The sequence below is a fragment of the Uranotaenia lowii genome, chromosome 1, assembly GCF_029784155.1.
Source record: "Uranotaenia lowii strain MFRU-FL chromosome 1, ASM2978415v1, whole genome shotgun sequence".
In the NCBI taxonomy this organism is placed as follows: Eukaryota; Metazoa; Arthropoda; class Insecta; order Diptera; family Culicidae; genus Uranotaenia; species Uranotaenia lowii.
The window spans coordinates 129,445,168-129,463,595 of NC_073691.1; the positions used below are offsets into that span (position 1 = coordinate 129,445,168).

Sequence of the window (18,428 nt, forward strand, 5' to 3'; positions counted from 1 at the left end):
TGATGGTGAAAATAACCCCGCCAAAGGAAATGAAAATCGGTTGTCAAAATGGTGCCATGACTTTTGATTTGTGGGAATAAAAACGAAAGTTGTATGGGAGGGTCCCTTTTCTTAGGTGGGAGGGGCTCAGAACTATCACTAAAACCTTACCCTGGTTCAAATACATCTCTGTACCAAATTTCAGGCTGATCGGTTAAGCGGTGTCGATTTGTATAAGGTGCATACAAACAAACAAACATATATAGTCCAACTCATCTTTATATATTAGATTATTTCTTGACATCGGATCCCTACAATACCCTTATAGAGTTGTTTTTGACAATTTTTACGCACACTTGCTGAGCGTGTACAATTAACCTCAAAAACTCTCGGTACAAAAAACGGGTAGCCGGTCGACACAAATGGTCGTTTTTGAGGGTTGAATGTCCCAAAACTGAAAAGTATTGGTGAAACAACCAGCATAATATCACAAACACTACCAGAGGCAAATAGGACTATTGTGGAATAAATCCAGTGTTGGGTAAATTTTTGTTCGAGACCCCATTTATCCCGATTGCACTTCGGCATCGTCCGTAGGCCGTGCATGCTTTTTTGATTCTAAACTGAATGTGATTTGATCAGTTAATTTGGAGTAAAATGTACTGGTTTCTCCCGTTTCTCCTAAATCTTTTGAAATAAGATTTCATAGTAAACTTTTGGCGTTTCAGAATAGTAACCCTAATTTATATCCCTCTAACATTGAATGTATATTCTTAGGTTGTACTTTGACTTTTGGTAACTTGGGAATAATTCTATTACCTCTTTCGACGTTGAAACTGAAGACATTGGCATTCAATCATTTCCACTAATTTGTAAGCCACTCTAATAAGTCTGCAGCGTGCTTCATCTGTTACGCACGAGTTTTGTTTTGTATTATTCGAATTGATCCATCACACACGAGGGCTTTGTAGAATAAATAAATTCCTGATCGCCCGTTTTAACAACTTAAAATGCTGCACTAATGCTAATCACGAGAGGAACAAGTTATTTGGCTTCCAGATCTTGCGTCTCGTTAGTCTTTAGGTAGCAGCACTAACACTTCACATATGGCACTGCGATAGGTATTGATGATTGTTACTACAATCGCGTGTATCATTCGCATCATGTCTAGTTTATCCAGTAAATTATTTTTACACGGTCCCGTACGAACGGCGTATAAAATCTCCCGGTTTGGCGGGAAACAAGTTTAGTCTCTCGTGTCCGTTATTCGCTATATTGGGAAAACTCGGAAGGGCTGAACCATTTTTATCCTAAGCTACAATGTTGCTCGGGAGTAGCAGCAGCGCCAGCACTTTGCTATGGGTGTTGGCTGCCGGTTTGATCCTGTATCGGTTCTATAGGTTTCTGTTCGATAAACCGCCCAATTTCCCGAGTGGCCCACCGAGGCTTCCATTTCTGGGAGGTTACGGTTTCATGCTGATGCTCAACTACTGGCAAATGCACAAAGCTTCGGAATGGCTGGAGAAGTTCTACCGGACCAAAATCATCGGTATCTATCTCGGCAGCTTCCTGTCGATCATTGTCAACGACTTCCACGTGGTTAAGGAGATTATGAACCGTACGGAATTCGACGGAAGGCCAGATTTGTTCTTGGCTCGGTTGAGAGAGCGTAACTTCCAGCGGCGGGGTATTTTCTTCACCGAAGGTCCAGACTGGAAGGAGCAACGTCGTTTTGTGTTGAGAAATTTGCGCGATTTCGGGTTCGGTAGACGGTTTGAAGATTTGGAAATGGAAACACGCAGCGAAATTGAAACGCTGCTCGATGTGCTCCGGTATGGGCCGAAATATGAGCATGAAAAGGCGTTTGCTCGAAAGGAAGGCTCCGCCTTGTGTCCCGATGTATTCTATGGATGTTTGGCCAATGTGTACTTTCAGGTGGTTTGCGGAGAACGATTTTTACGAAAAGACATGGCAGATGTGTTTGAGTGAGTTTGATTTTCGATTAAACTATTTTACATCAATTGAATAACAGATATTATAAATTATGGAATGGCAGTTTTTCGACCATTATTCAAGTGGAATAAAGTATAAACCAGCCATCTCATTGAATGGCCTGTATTAGGACCGGAGAGTCTATATGTTATCGTTTCCGTCATGAAAGCATAATGCTTGGTACTTGGTGGTCGCGTGGTGTGTTTTTAAAGCCTGCTGAGTGTATCAGTGTACAGAAAACATTTCTCTGATGGTTTTAGATCCTCTCCTTTTTCAGTGGAGGCTAAAAAGGCGGGACGGGCTAGCCATCTCGGTGCCCACGACCTACGAGCCCAATGCAGCGATTTATCTTTCGCGTGAAAATGGTATAAACCGGGAGGTCGAATAAAAACGCGTGGTATTTTATTTGCTGATTTCTTGCAGCTGGTATTGAAATAATATACAAACGTCACAGCGAAGGTGTGTCCAAAAAAAACCTTGTAAAGGTTTGCGTTTAAAGGCGACGGGCGCGCTCGAAATCCCGGCATACGATTTCTCACGTGAGATAAATTTTAAGTTGAAAAACTTTTCATCACATTTTATCTCTTTGGTAGTTACAGATAAAATTGTATTGTCAATGCAGTTGAAATCCAAAATTTTCGCGCTGGTGATTGGCAACCTTGTCAACCAGCGACGTTAAAAAATGCATCAAACCCCTCGACAATCGGCAACCGTTTCTTTTGTTTGTTTCCGACACTTGGAAAATGTTTGTTAGATGTCTGGTCAACATGAAATGTCGTCAGTGATGTCACCGTCGCTAATGTTGACTAAAACTCCGGTTTGGAGATTCAGCGACAATAGTAGGCCATGCGTGATTCGCCCCACAAGCAGAAACTTGCGGTGTGACCGAACAAAAAGGAGACATGTGGTCGATCAGAAAAGCTCCAAAACCGCATCTATCGATAAATGTGTCTCGGTTGTATTACTACAAGAGCTGCAGCTTCCGCTGTAAAAATACAGATACAGATAGGTTTTTTACTTTCTACACCAACACCGACTGCCACCGACGAACCATCTGTAAATATTACAGGGTGACAAAAAAGTCCGGTCACACAGGAAAATCTCAATATTTCAAAGAAAAGAAGAAAATCTAAATCTGGCTTTCATAGCTTTATTTAGTAACTCATAGAGATACTTCATAGACGATATCTCGGAATTACACCACCTTTATCTGATCGAACCAGCTTCAGACGTCTGGAAAAGTCGTCGCAAGCGGCGCGCACCTGCTCCATCGGCATCTCGTCACAGATTTTCGTGATAGCTCGCTTGAATTGCTCCAAATTTGTTATTTTATAATCGTTTAGCTTCGACATCATGTATCCCCACACGAAATAATCCAGTGGATTCAGATCCGGAGACGACGGAGGCCATTCATTCTTCGAAATGAAATCGGTCAAGTTTTCCTCACACCACGCCTGAACAACCTTTGCGGTGCGGATGCTACGCACTCTGTCTAGAAGCAAGACTTACGTCTTGTTTTGGAACCGGGAAACGTTCAGCTTGTCCGCAGGAGCTTGCTGGAGGCTCACATTCCAAACTCGATCATTTTGGCGATTGGCTGTTTGCTCCAAAACGAACGGCATCTCGTCCGAAAAAATTATCTCGTCATCTGCGCGCCAAACCGAACAGCGATAACAGCTGCCCTTAACTCTGCCATGGCTCACAAGTCAATGTAAACAAACTGCACAGAAACGAAACTCTGCCACTTTGGACAGCAGAGTTAGCCCTTTCATTTGACATATAGAAGGCACCAGAGAGATGCAACGTGTAGGCTACAGGCAACTCAAAAAAAGTGTGACCGGACTTATTTGTCACCCTGTAGATAGTGATCTCGATATTTAATGTCGATCCGCGATGCCAGGTAAACGTTTGACGTTTTGTAGTTAGGAAAAAAGGTAAACAAAGGGGTGTAAATTTTCGATGAATTTAAAACTCATTTTACTACGGCTTTTTTACTTCAGAGATCTCTTAAAAAGTAAGTAGAATCAACTTTTAGGTCTTCTTCTAGTGTTTTAAATATTTATTGAAAAAATATTGATAGATGTTTAAGGTAGATGTTTGGGCTTTCGGTGGAATAAGACGGATTGGCATTAGAAGCGCAGATTTTTAAGGCTGCTGCTGCTGATTGTTTGGTTTGGCCTTTCGGTGGAATAAGACGGAATTGGCTTTAGAAGCGCAGATTTTGAAGGCTGCTGCTGCTGATTGTTTTGATTTGGCCTTTCGGTGGAATAAGACGAAATTGGCGTTAGAAGCGCAGATTTTCAAGACTGCTGCTGCAGATTGTATTGATTTGGCCTTCCGGTGGAATAAGACGGATTGGCTTTAGAAGCGCAGAGTTTTAAGGCTGCTGCTGCTGATTGTATTGATTTGGCCTTTCGATGGAATTGGCTCTAGAAGCGCAGATTTTTAAGGCTGCTGCTGATTGTATTGATTTGGCCTTCCGGTGGAATAAAACGGAATTGGCTTAAAAGCGCAGATTTTGAAGGCTGCTGCTGCTGATTGTTTTGATTAGGCCTTCCGGTGGAATAACGCGGAATTGGCTTTAGAAGCGTAGATTTTTAAGGCTGCTGCTGCTGATTGTTTTAATTTGGCCTTCCAGTGGAATGAGACGGAATTGGCTTAGAAGCGTAGATTTTTAAGGCTGCTGCTAATTGTTTTGATTTTGCCTTCCGGTGGAATAAGACGGAATAGGCTTTAGAAGCGCAGATTTTTGAGGCTGCCTCTGCTGATTGTATTGATTTGGCCTTCCGGTGGAAAAAGACGGATTGGCTTTAGAAGCGCAGATTTTTAAGGCTGCTGCTGCTGGTTGTTTTGGTTTGGCCTTCCGGTTGGACGGATTGGCTTTACTTACCTACTTAATGTTCCCGCGCCGATCCTTCGGTGCATAGGGCCGTGCTAAAAGACTGTTGACGATCCGGTGCCAGCGTCTTCACTTGGTCCCAGTCAAGATCCTCGTTGACAGTTCAGATTTTGGCGGCTAAGCATCGCCGCCGTGAGTTTCTGGGTTTGCCTCTCCTTCGATGTCCCTCTGGATTCCATTCAAGCGCCTCTCTACAAATCTAGTTCTTATCTTTCGCAGCATGTGCCCAATAAATCTCCACTTACGTTCTCGAATCTCAATTTCTAGCGCCCTTTGATGACACCGGCGATGTAGTTCCTCGTCTTTCTCATCTTGATAGTTTCAACTTATTTATGAGCTTAATCTGAGTTTTGAATATTAGAGCTGTATACATAATTAATAATCAAAATTCAGATAAAGATCATAAATAAGTTAAACTTATCAAGAATACTATTTCATTAAAGTTTAAAATTTCAAGAGATCACAGACTTATAATTTTGATTGTTATTTCAATTTCACAATTTTAATTTTGTAAGCAAATTTAGTTAGTTTTTATTTTAGATAAAAGACATCCACAGGATTTTTTTTTTCAAGGAATTCATTTTTATGAAAAGTATTTGCGGAAATTAATAATATTATGGCAGTTTTATCAAGAGGCAAATTTTACAGAAATGTTCTTTTCTCAACGGATTTATATAGTACATGCAGTAGAGGGTTAATGGTTAAAATCGATTGTATACCGATTGGCATAAAGTCATTTGGCATAAAGCAGTTTGGCATAAAGTCGTTTGGCATAAAGTCGTTTGGCATAATGTCCGTTTGGCATAATGGTCGTTTGGCATAATGGTCATTTGGCATAATGGCCGTTTGGCATAATTGACATAAAATGATGGATCAAAATTTCGAGGAAGCCTCCTCACGCTTCGCGTTCGAACTAAAATAAAATATGGTCCTTACGCTTCGCGTTGCGGACCGGGCTAGGGGATTGTCCCTAGCTTTGGGTAAACCTAGAAACACGGGGCCTTCCTAGGGATTTGATTAAACCTAGAAAATCGGTAAATTAAAAAAAAACTTATGTATTTTAATGTTTAGCAACATTTGATGTTACCTTATAAATTTTTATAGTTTTATGCCAAACGGCCATTATGCCAAACGGAAATTATGCCAAATGACCATTATGCTATGTTGATAACGCCAACCAAATCAACGAGCCCCTTGCCCTTAGTTCCCGAAACGTCAAAGCCAAGTCCGGGAGCTCGTCACTCGCTTCTGTCAAGCCCGACAAGACGACAGGGCGTTTGGAGGTGTGACGGAGCTAGGAGGAGAGAAGATCTGATTGGCCGAAAGTCGAAGCGCGTGTGCTGAGATAAAGTGTTCTTTATAATATTATTTAACGTTGTTATCAGTAATCAGAGGTAGCTTAACGTAAATTTATCCATCTGTCCAAATGCTAATTTGATTAATTTAAGTCTAGGTGGTAAAAAGAGCTGTGTACTAGTTCAGCTAAACAATTCCTCGCTAAACTCATTCCCGCGTATCACTGAGTAGGTTATGAATACGTGAATTCAATTGTCATATCATATCTAATTAGTTACTATTTAATAGCTACACGACACAAGTCGCATTTATACACAATCGAAGGATTTATTATTATCAGAACTCTGATTGTTAGTTCATATTACGGTAAGGTGATCAGGAAACAACACTCCATCCTAAAGCTAACCTCAAATTATATCATTAACGCCACAGGTCCCAAGTAAATCATCAGCTCTAGCCAGAGTATCAAAATCGTTGCGAGGCCTTGCGAGGCACGAATTCACTAAACGTAAGCGCAACATTCTCTTGATATTTCCTTAAATTAATTGTCTCTGCAAATTTGTAGGAATTTTGTAATAAAGCATATTGGATTTATTAACAAAATTACGAATTTTGCCTTCGCCTCAAAACATTACAAAATTCGTTTATGGCGAGCGTGGACTCAAACGGATCGGACCTAACAATCATGGACAGCATACAAAAGGCCGAAGAAAACAACATCGTCGAGGAGAAAATTATTTCACCAACGGGTAGTTCAGGTTCGAAACAACAAACAGGCGCCGTTCCGAAGCCTAAAAAAGTGAACAAATCCGTGAAGATTTTGGAAAAGGCAGTTCACAAACAAAAAAGGAATCCTGTCCGTCGCGTTCGCAAACGAAACGACCATCACTGCAAGGCATGTGACGAGCGAGACACTAGCAGGATGGTCATGTGCGATTCCTGCTCAGCCTGGTATCACTTCACGTGCGCAGAGGTCTCTTCTAACGTCGCGGATGAACCTTCATGGTCGTGTGCTGCATGTATCGCCAAAAAGAATCCACAGAATGCAGAAAGGTGTGATAAAGGTTTTACCGCTCAACAAAAGACCACAGCCAAGGAATTTGGAAATGCATCCGAAGAAAAGGAGAAGCCTAAAAGCGCTCGGTCGGAGACAAGTCGAGGAAGTGGCCTTAGCGGATCCAGACGTGTTACAGAGCTTCGACTACAAAAATTGAAAGAAATGACTCGTCTAAAAGAGCAGTATTTAGAGCAAAAATATGCTATCCTAGAAGATTTGGAAAGTGAAGCTGCTAGCGTGGCTAGCGAAATAGATACCAGCGAAATAGATAGGGAATCCGATATTCAAAAGTGGTTGGAAAAAGCAGATCTTCTAGGAGCCAACAACGCTCTAGCAGAAGAGCTAGTGGAGAACATGCCGCATCACCACGAAAAACTCTCACAACCATTCAGGCATATCAGATCAAACGTAGCACCTAAAGGCAAAGCGATGGAACAAGGACTGGTTTTGCCGAATCAACTGCGAAGGGAACGACGTGAAGTTCTGCCTAGACCGAAGGAATTTGCACCCGGTCAACGTTCTACGCCATTGGCAGGTGCTAGTCGCTCCAATCACCAACAAACGGACAATGGGGTCGAGGACATTTGTATTCTCAATAGGAGCCAAATCCGTGCACGTCAAGCTGTATCGAAGGAGCTCCCAGAATTCAGTGGTAATCCCGAGGACTGGCCGTTATTTCTGGCAACATTTAACTCTTCTACTCACATGTGTGGATTTTCCAATGAGGAAAATATGCTGCGACTCCGTAAAAGCCTGACAGGAAAAGCCTTAGATGCAGTGAGAAGCCGATTACTTCATCCGACCAACGTCTCTGGTGTGATTTCTACACTAAAGATGCTATTCGGGAAGCCCGAATCCATAATACACTCCATTATTATGAAAGTCCGCTCCCTTCCGTCACCGACCATCGAAAAGCTGGATACGTTAGTAACATTTGCAATAACCGTAGAAAATTTGTGCGCAACAATACAGGCTTGCGAAATTCCGGATTTCGCATTCGATGCATCGCTACGTTACGAGCTCGTAAATAAACTGCCTTCTATACTCCAACTGGCATGGGCTCAACACGCCAGGGCTCATTCTAACCCTAGTTTAGTGGAATACAGTACCTGGCTCTACTCTCTAGCTGAAGACGCAAGCACAGTTATATTTGCCAACCCTGCTAACATGAAATCGCGAAAAAATGCAGGATACGTTAACTTCCATGAAATGGAAGAAGATCCCGAAGAAGATCTACCCGTAGCGACAGTGCTTTACCATCAGGATAGTGTAGAGAGTCATGGATGCATGATATGCGCTGGAAATTGCTCAGCACTGGAAAATTGTCAGAAATTCAAAGCTCTTCGATTAAATCAAAGATGGGATGCCATCAAACAGAAAAACTTATGTCGTAAATGCCTTAACCGACATAATGGATCATGCCGGCAGCAGAAACAGTGTGGTGTCAATGGATGTAACTACCTACACCATCCTCTTCTGCATAACAACAAAGCCAAACGACCGCCGCATAGTACAAACGACTCAAATGTGGTAGAAGGAAGTTGCAACATAAATCAGAGCCCAGGTAATGAAGTGCTATTCAGAATCCTTCCAATAATGCTCTACGGTCCAACTAAAACTGTCAGCACTTACGCGTTCATCGATGATGGTTCGGAGCTAACACTCCTGGAGGACAATCTGGTAGACGAGCTTGAACTAGATGGCCCTCGGCAACCGTTGTGCCTTAAATGGACAAGTGGCACTCAGAGAATGGAGAACAGGTCTCGAAAAATTAATCTAGAAATTTCGGGAAAATACGACGCAGCAAAAAGATATCGTATTGGAAATATTCGAACGGTGAAATCCTTACAAGTCCGCCCACAAACCTTGAACATGCAGCAAATGCGGAAAAGCTTCAAGCATCTTCGGAATGTTCCAGTGCACTCGTACGAAAACGTTAGTCCAAGATTAATCATCGGCTTGGAACATGCACATCTCGGAAACCCTCTGAAAAGTCGCGAGGGAAAATTGCAAGATCCGATAGCATCAAAAACGCGGCTAGGATGGACAGTCTACGGTAACTGCACTGATGAAACGTCTTCAACGCACCACATGTATCACCACACCTGTCATGCATGCTCATGCAACGCCTCTTCTGACAGCAACCTTCACATCGCTATGAAGGATTTTTTTGCGATCGAAAGCATGGGTATTTGCAAACCGGATAAACCATTCAGTTCCCAGGAAGATCAACAAGCCTTAACGTTACTCTCCAATACTACTCAACGCAAAAATGGACGTTACGAAGCAAGTTTGTTATGGAAATACAGCGAAATTCGTGTTCCAGACAGCAAAAAAATGGCGCTGAACCGATGGAACTGCCTGGAAAAAAGACTCCTTAAAGATCCAGCATTGTATGGCACTATGCAGCGTACTATGAATGATTATATTCAAAAAGGATATGCACGAGAACTTACCCAGGAAGAACTCAATGTTAAACGCGATAGAACATGGTACCTTCCAATCTTCCCCGTCACCAATCCCAACAAGCCGAACAAAACAAGGCTGGTATGGGATGCCGCGGCCACCTCGCATGGGATCTCGCTTAACTCCATGCTACTAAAAGGACCGGATCAACTCGCATCTCTTATCTCATACTGTATTTGTTTTCTCCACTCGTGGAGTGTTCCACCGTACCCGATAAAAACAAACACAAATCCTCGCTAGTGTATTGCTACCTCGCTCACTCACACGCTCTCTCGCAACACTGGCAAAATTATCGGTGGGCCACCGTCCGTAAGCAGAACTCCGACAGGTCAAAACCAGTGCAACACCGTCCGAATAAACAAACAGTTTGACAGCACCTAGTGGTGCACCAGTGCAACACTCGGCATAAACAAATACGGTATCAGTTCTCCTGAAATTTCGGGAATTTAAAGTAGGAATATCCGGGGACATTCGCGAAATGTATCATCAGATACTCATTCGCGAATCTGACCAACATTGTCAGCGCTTCTTTTGGAGTGATGAACTAGGTGTCCCTCCACGCACCTATGTTATGCAAGTTATGACGTTCGGTGCTCGGTCATCTCCTAGTACGGCGCAGTACGTAAAAAACACTCACGCTCAGCAGTTTAAGCAGACACACCCGGCAGCCGTGTCCGCTATTATCGAGAAACACTACGTCGATGATATGCTAATTAGTACCGAAACTGTAGAAGAAGGCATATCCCTGGCAAGTGAAGTGAAATCTATTCACGCCTCCGCTGGGTTTGAATTGCGGAATTTTGTCTCCAACTCTCGCAAGGTGGTTACAACTCTAGAGCAACTCAATCCACCAGAAACTTGCGACGAGAAAAACATGAACATCGGAATAGCAGCTACAACAGAAAAGGTGCTTGGAATGTGGTGGAATACCGCAAACGACTCCTTCATGTTCAAGATATCGCCCCGTTTCGACGAAGACCTACTCGAAGGACGACGAAAGCCAACCAAACGTGAAGTGCTACGAACGCTGATGTTAATTTTCGACCCATTAGGACTGGTCGGGCACTTTTTGATGTTTTTAAAGTGCCTCCTACAAGAGATTTGGAGAACATCTATCGGATGGGACGATCCCATCGGGGACGAACAGTTTCAGAAATGGACTCGATGGCTAAATGTTCTTCCACAAATAACTACACTTAAAATTCCTAGATGCTATCGCGCTGTAGTATCGCTAAGCCCTGACACAAACGTTCAGCTGCACACTCTAGTCGATGCCAGTGAAAACGGTATGGCAGCCGTTGTGTATCTGAGATTCGAAAAGAATGGAAATATTGACTGCACGATTACTTGCTCGAAGACTAGAGTATCCCCGCTCAAGTTTCTATCCATTCCAAGATCTGAGCTACAGTCCAGCTTAATAGGAGCCAGACTAGCCAAAACCGTTTGCGAAAATATTTCGTTTAAAGTAGATCAACGTTTCTTCTGGACCGACTCGAGAAACGTACTTAGCTGGATGTCAGCCGATCATAGACGATACAGTCAATTCGTTTCTCATCGTGTGAGCGAAATATTAGAATTATCTGAACTCTCCGAATGGCACTGGATACCATCAAAACTGAATGTCGCAGATGAAGGAACAAAATGGAAGAAAAATCCTGACCTAAGTAGCACATGTAGATGGTTCCAAGGACCACCCTTTCTTCGGCTTCCTTCAAGCCAATGGCCGCTGCCTGAAGAACCTATCGAGCAAACAGAGATCGAGCTACGTGCGCATTTACTGTGCCATGCAGCGTCCCCGGACAAGAATGTTATTCCTACACAAAAATTCTCATCGTGGAATAAACTTCTCCGTTGCACCTCCTTCATATTCAGATATATTTCAAATCTAAATAGCTGTCGACTGAACAGGAAGAGTTCTACCGGACCCCTGACCGACGCGGAGCTTCGTGCATCGTGCACCACCGGACCGCTTACCAAAGCTGAGCTTCAAAGGTCCGAAATCTACTTATTCCGTTACGCTCAAGAAGTCTATAAACCTGAGATCGAAATTCTATCCAACCATAAGGTTGGTATCCTAGAACGTAATATTCCTAAAAATAGCCCGCTTCATAAACTAAACCCGTTTCTGGACGATAATTTGGTACTTCGAGTAAGTGGACGAACCTTAGCTTGCGAGTTTGCATCCTTTGATGTTAGCAATCCAATAATTCTTCCGAGAAGTGATCATATCACTACCCTCATCGTTCGCTACTTTCATGTACGCTACCATCACCAAAACCATCAAACCGTTGTAAATGAGCTTCGCCAACGCTATCACATTGGAGGCTTGAAAGCGCTTTATAAAACAGTACGTAAAAATTGTCAGATGTGCAAAAACGATAGCGCTACTCCACAGCCACCGTTGATGAGCGACCTACCATTATGTCGTCTTGCAGCGTTCAATCGACCGTTCTCTTAATAGGAATTGATTATTTCGGACCAATGATTATTAAAAACGGTCGAAAACAGGAAAAGCGCTGGGGCGTTCTGGCTACCTGTCTGACAATTCGAGCAGTCCATCTTCAACTAGTACGCTCATTGACGACTGATTCTTGTATCTTAGCCATACGCAACATCATGTGCAGGCGCGGCGTCCCTATAACCATTTACAGCGATAGAGGGACAAATTTCATCGGAGCCGATAAGGAGTTAAAACGCACTCTAGAAAATGTTAACCAAGACAGACTTATGGAAGAATTTGTAACATCGGAGACGCAGTGGTCCTTCAATCCACCAGCCTCTCCCCACATGGGGGGAGCCTGGGAAAGGCTCGTTAGAAGCGTGAAAACCAACCCCCTGGCAACTTGACGTTTCCCATACAAATCGCGTGTGCCAGTTTTTTCTGGTTCTCTGGTTCTGTCAAATCGAAAATCAAGCGACTTAACATGTCGGAAGGACGCATATTGAAATATATTCTTTTTCAATTGATTCAACAAATGAAAAAATGATTCGAATTTAAATTTTTTTAGCTCAGTTATGTAAAAACGATCTGTTTTCAAAAGTTAAGTCGATCCAAACGACTCACAGACGTAAACCTTTGTGTCATTTATTAGGTCTAAAACTTCTGGACTGATCAAAATAATCCACTGATAATCGGCAGTTTTTCGGAACAAGTATCCCTTCCACCGAAACTATTGTGGACAATCGTACACAATAAATGTAAAACAAAACATTACCACAACAATCATCAAGTGATTTTCATAAACTGTGATACATATGAAAATTTTAGAATGGCAAAACTTTCACATTATAGCAGAACATTTCTTGTTTTATGGAAAAACTGTTTCTATACAATAAATGAATAGGTAGATTATTGAATGTGTATAATAATTTCGGTTGAATCTTTTCTTCATTCATTCGAAAGTTATGAATTTGCCTGATTCGCACCACATTTGATGATGGGCCCTTTCCATACGCATGGCTCGAAAAGTACGTAAACAAGCGGTACACATGCGACATCTGCGATTTTGAATCAGGCACACGAAACTCGCCAGAACTGTCAAGTTGCCGGGGGGTTGGTGAAAACGAACTTAGCCAAGCTCAAACCAAATCACGCCCCGACCGAAGAGATCCTCGAAAATATGCTCATCGAGATCGAAAACGTGATAAATTCAAGGCCCCTTACTTACGTGCCGACTGATGATGATAGCTCACCGGTGCTTACTCCTAACCACTTTATTTTAGGATCCTCAAATGGATTGAAACCATTTGTTCCCTTTGACGACAGCGCCCTGGCGTTGAAGAAAGGATGGCAGCTATCACAGCTCATGGCTAACGTGTTCTGGAAAATGTGGGTACATGACTACCTACCTACTCTCACTCGCCGTTCAAAATGGTTCTCTGAAGTCAAACCAATTGAAGTGGGGGACATAACTGTCATCGTAGATCCTAATCTTCCCAGAAACTGTTGGCCGAAGGGCCGAGTTATAAGGACGATAGCGTCACCGGATGGAAGAACTCGGAAAGCAGTGGTGCAGACTATAAGCGGAATTTACGAACGCCCGGTAGCAAAGCTCGCTGTTTTAGATGTTGGCGACACGGATAGAGTACGCGAGAATCTACGTCTCCCGTACACTACGGGGGGAACTGTTGATAACGCCAACCAAATCAACGAGCCCCTTGCCCTTAGTTCCCGAAACGTCAAAGCCAAGTCCGGGAGCTCGTCACTCGCTTCTGTCAAGCCCGACAAGACGACAGGGCGTTTGGAGGTGTGACGGAGCTAGGAGGAGAGAAGATCTGATTGGCCGAAAGTCGAAGCGCGTGTGCTGAGATAAAGTGTTCTTTATAATATTATTTAACGTTGTTATCAGTAATCAGAGGTAGCTTAACGTAAATTTATCCATCTGTCCAAATGCTAATTTGATTAATTTAAGTCTAGGTGGCAAAAAGAGCTGTGTACTAGTTCAGCTAAACAATTCCTCGCTAAACTCATTCCCGCGTATCACTGAGTAGGTTATGAATACGTGAATTCAATTGTCATATCATATCTAATTAGTTACTATTTAATAGCTACACGACACAAGTCGCATTTATACACAATCGAAGGATTTATTATTATCAGAACTCTGATTGTTAGTTCATATTACGGTAAGGTGATCAGGAAACAACACTCCATCCTAAAGCTAACCTCAAATTATATCATTAACGCCACAGGTCCCAAGTAAATCATCAGCTCTAGCCAGAGTATCAAAATCGTTGCGAGGCCTTGCGAGGCACGAATTCACTAAACGTAAGCGCAACATTCTCTTGATATTTCCTTAAATTAATTGTCTCTGCATATTTGTAGGAATTTTGTAATAAAGCATATTGGATTTATTAACAAAATTACGAATTTTGCCTTCGCCTCAAAACATGCTAAATGATTTTATGCCAAACGACTTTTATGCCAAACGACGTTATGCCAAACGACGTTATGCCAAACGGCTTTATGCCAAATTACTTTAGGCCAAACGGCGTAGGACCGTTAAAATCTTCGAATTTTCTCGAGAGTTTGATAGATTTAGCTTATTATTCAATTTGAGCATAGAACAAGTTATTTTCAACAAATTGAAGGCTTTCTTACAACAATTTATTCTATGTTCAAACCAAATAAGTTTAGACAAGAGTTTAGAGCAAATTCAAAGATTTCAACCATCGATGAAAGTAAGTTCTCTAATTTGTTACTAAAACATCTCCAAATCTAGTTTATTGTTTTATAGATTTTTCTTGTAATTTCTTTATTTGAAATTTTAGAGATTTTTGTATGTATTTTAAATTTTAGAATGTATCTATTTTAATTTTTATCGATTTGATACATCAAACTATAAATGTAAAAAAAACTTGAAAATAAATAAATGAAAAGTAATAAGAAATATTTTTTAAATTCTTTCTTATTCGTGCATTCTTTGAACAAATATATCATACAAAGGTCACAAAACAAAAATCACTATTCGGTACAGCTCTAAAAGTATTTTAAGTCAATAGGTGGTATGAATAAGAAAAATCAATTGCTTCGATAGCTTTTACTAAGCTCGAACTTTAGAAAGGCAAAATTTGTAAGCATTTGCTCAACTAGATATGAAAAAGTAGAGTAGAACATTTACGTTCAAACAGCTCCGGATTCAAAATATGCATGCCATTCGAAGTATCTGACTCACAGAACTGCTCGAGAATAGCAAAAGCAATTACTAGAGCTTTATTCATATCAGCCAATGTTTTTAAACATCCGTATTAATAATAAACATTTTGCAGGACCGGGCGATGGGCTAACGTGTTTCAAACAAAGGGTGACGATTTCGGAACGGTTCTAAGCTATCTGCCCTGGCTAAGAAAGCTGTTCCCAGAGGCCACCAACTATCGTCCTCTGAGAGAATCTAACGATCGCATGAATGACTTACTCGAGAAGGTACTGACGAGGTATCTTGCCTCCTACGAAGAAGGTCATGTACGATGCTTTTTGGATCGCTACTTCTGTGAGCTGAAGAAAACGACACCACTGGACGGGCAAAATTTCTCATTTCAATGTAGGCTTTTTATTTCCTCAACTTATTTCCGGAAGATCATTCATAATTTTGATTTCATTACCACTTTCAGATGATCAATTGCTTTTGATAATGTTGGATTTCTTCCTACCCACTATTTCTGGAACTGCTGAGCAGATTTCGATGTTGCTCCAGCGCTTAATTTTGAATCCATCCGTGACCAAGAAAATTCAAACTGAAATAGACGAGGTGGTAGGTCACGGACGTCTTCCAAACCTGGACGACCGGTCGAATTTACCATATACAGAAGCTGCGTTACGAGAAGGTCTACGGATCGACACTCTTGTCCCGTCCGGCATATCTCATGTTACACTTGAGGACACAAAACTCCGCGGCTACGACATTCCTAAGGGAACGGTTGTTATGCTTAGTTTGGATTTGATTCATCATCAGAAAGGAGTTTGGGACGATCCTGAGGAGTTCCGACCAGAAAGATTTTTAGATGAACGAGGAAAGCTGTGTCTAGCGAAAGATATTTCCGTTGTATTTGGAGCAGGCAAACGGTTGTGTGCTGGAGAGACATTTGCTCGCAATACCATGTTTCTTATGTTTGCGGCTCTGATGCAAAACTTTAACATTCTACAAATGCCAGGGGAACCGCTACCTGATTTAAACGCTAGGAAGTACGGTATCATCACTACAACGGTACCGTTTTGGCTCCAATTTGAACAAAGATAATATTACGGCGCCTCAAAACGTGCTTCAAAAAGCATGTTTATCGGGACAAATAAATGCACAGATTAGATTTGGTGAAGTAGATTTCACTCACCTGATAGTGAAAGACTTTTTGTTGTCCAGCTTAATTAGTTGTTAGCACTTTTATTCACTGAAAACATTACCAGAAACTGTAAGCAAATCGTTGTTATTATTTTACTGTTTTCAAACCACCGGCGGACGGCGATCGACCAGAAAAAAACATAAACAGAAAAAAATAAAAATCAAACCAAAGAGGGGTCATCCTTAAAAGTCGAAATGTTTAGAATGATTTCAAACAGTGGGCTGAAAACGAAAAAACAATATATTGATAGCTTCAGAGAAATATGAAAAATATCATTACGTCGAATGAAATAAATTCGAAAATCTGATACATGCACGTAAAATGATAATTTTTTGCATTATCAACCTACGATTGATAGAAAACTAATTTTAAAATGTTTTAATGTATAATATTAAAGACTTTCAAAATGAGGAATGGAGCGGTGGAAAATTGTGTTTGTGTGTGCATACACAGTAAATTTTTGCCTCGATTTCCAGCAAAAAAAATTGCTGGAAACGTTCAGCAATCCAAAATTTTGCTGGAAACCAGCAATCGGTTTTCCAATTGCTGGATTTTTCAGCATTCGGTTGTAGTCTTGTCATTTTTGCTGGAAAATCAGCTAACGATGTTCAAATTGCTGGACTTTCCAGCAATTGATCTAGTTTGCTGGAAAATCAGCAATCGAGTTGTCAAATTGGAGTCTGTTTGTTTCCGTACGCTGGAGCAAGGTGAGACTCTGTTTTACGAATTTTGGTCGGATTAATATAATTATTTTTATTTTCCTCTATATTCTAGCAACCAGGCATCAAGTCAAGGGTAAGTTTTTATTGGACAGGTAGATATTCCATAAAAGATACTAATCAAAATTTTTTTTTTACAGGTGGCGGATGATCAACACCTTGGCACAAAGCTGCCACCCCAGAGTCGATGATAGAAATTTGTAAAACATTGTGTTTCTCGAGATAAATAAATCCCTTATGGAAAAAATGGGAGAAAATAATTCTAGAGTTTGTTTTGATTAGGTCGTATGAACCACCTGAGGTGTTTCGAGTAAATAGCTGCTGAAGTTTTACACCACATTTTTAATCCTACTTTTTAAAATATTGCTCAGAATTGTCTGAAAATTTTGTATGAATTTTAAAAATTGATGCGAAACATGCTAGTGTATTCAAAAAATAGTTTAATTAAGTTGTTCGTATAATAATGCACTTACAACCTTTTGCATTGCGTGTTTGGCGTAAACGTCGTTTTGCAAGTAGATAAAATGTACCTCAAAATTCGATTTGTTTTATCTTAAACTTCGCTTATCCCTGCTCCCTAGCTCCAACTACGTAATTTCTAACATAATATTACTTTCTTAAAAGTGGCTTAATTTTTGGCGAGTGATTTGGGAGGATTCTTCATATGTGACAATTTTCCTAACACCTCAAAAAACAACATAATAGAAAGAGGACTTACTTTTGAATCCTTGGGGTGTTGTCCGGATCCCTGCGGGTGATATGCGCTCTACAAAATCTTCGTATGAATTGCACAACAATTGTCCAAATCTACCCGCTTCCAGCGAAGCTATCTTTTCTTCATCGCTGCAAAATCCTAATATCGGTGCTGCAAGGAACTGTCCATCAGGTTTCCATCCGGATGTAAATTGCTTACCATAACTCTAACCGTTCAATTGCGAAAACTTTTCCGAATCTGGTTGCCACTGCGGTAACAAAATATGTTAAAATTTATTTAGCCATGAAACTATCGTTCATTCAACTTACCCAGCATAAAAATGGAACCATCCATCCTCCTAAAATACCTAGAACCACCATTGGTAACTAATTTCATTGAAAATTTCAAACTTTTAACACTCACCGAAGCATTTTCTGATGAAAATGCATTATGTCGCAAGAACCAACACGCCGAACTGTTTTTTACGAC

The 18,428-nt window shown here is 41.2% G+C and overlaps 2 protein-coding genes across 4 annotated transcripts in view; one reads left to right on the plus strand and one right to left on the minus strand.

Moving 5' to 3' along the window:
• Positions 1-16,791, minus strand: part of LOC129739999 (uncharacterized) — a 135,869-nt gene extending 119,078 nt beyond the window's left edge. The window contains exon 1 of the mRNA XM_055731578.1: positions 16,518-16,791. The gene's annotated coding sequence lies outside the window, so the exon portion shown is untranslated. The remainder of the gene's footprint in view (positions 1-16,517) is intronic.
• Positions 1,238-17,505, plus strand: LOC129739996 (probable cytochrome P450 304a1). 3 transcript variants are annotated; one of them, XR_008736058.1, is made up of 4 exons: positions 1,238-1,964; positions 15,459-15,730; positions 15,801-17,321; positions 17,386-17,505. XR_008736058.1 is itself a non-coding variant. In XM_055731575.1 (3 exons), exons 1-3 carry the CDS (start codon positions 1,300-1,302, stop codon positions 16,424-16,426), a joined length of 1,563 nt encoding a protein of 520 aa, XP_055587550.1. In that variant the 5' UTR covers positions 1,238-1,299; the 3' UTR covers positions 16,427-17,505. The 3 variants fall into 3 exon arrangements, 1 of the variants encoding a protein (XP_055587550.1); XR_008736059.1 differs by having other exon boundaries at positions 15,801-17,233; positions 17,301-17,505; XM_055731575.1 differs by having other exon boundaries at positions 15,801-17,505.
• Positions 17,506-18,428: the final 923 nt, after the last annotated feature.

What these genes read in the sequence shown, in the direction of transcription:
- LOC129739996 (XM_055731575.1), top strand. Translation starts at nt 1,300, where the DNA reads ATGTTGCTCGGGAGTAGCAGCAGCGCCAGCACTTTGCTATGGGTGTTG. An exon ending in GACATGGCAGATGTGTTTGA is followed by an intron (nt 1,965 to 15,458) that starts GTGAGTTTGATT and finishes AACATTTTGCAG; the next exon opens with GACCGGGCGATGGGCTAACG. An exon ending in GCAAAATTTCTCATTTCAAT is followed by an intron (nt 15,731 to 15,800) that starts GTAGGCTTTTTA and finishes TACCACTTTCAG; the next exon opens with ATGATCAATTGCTTTTGATA.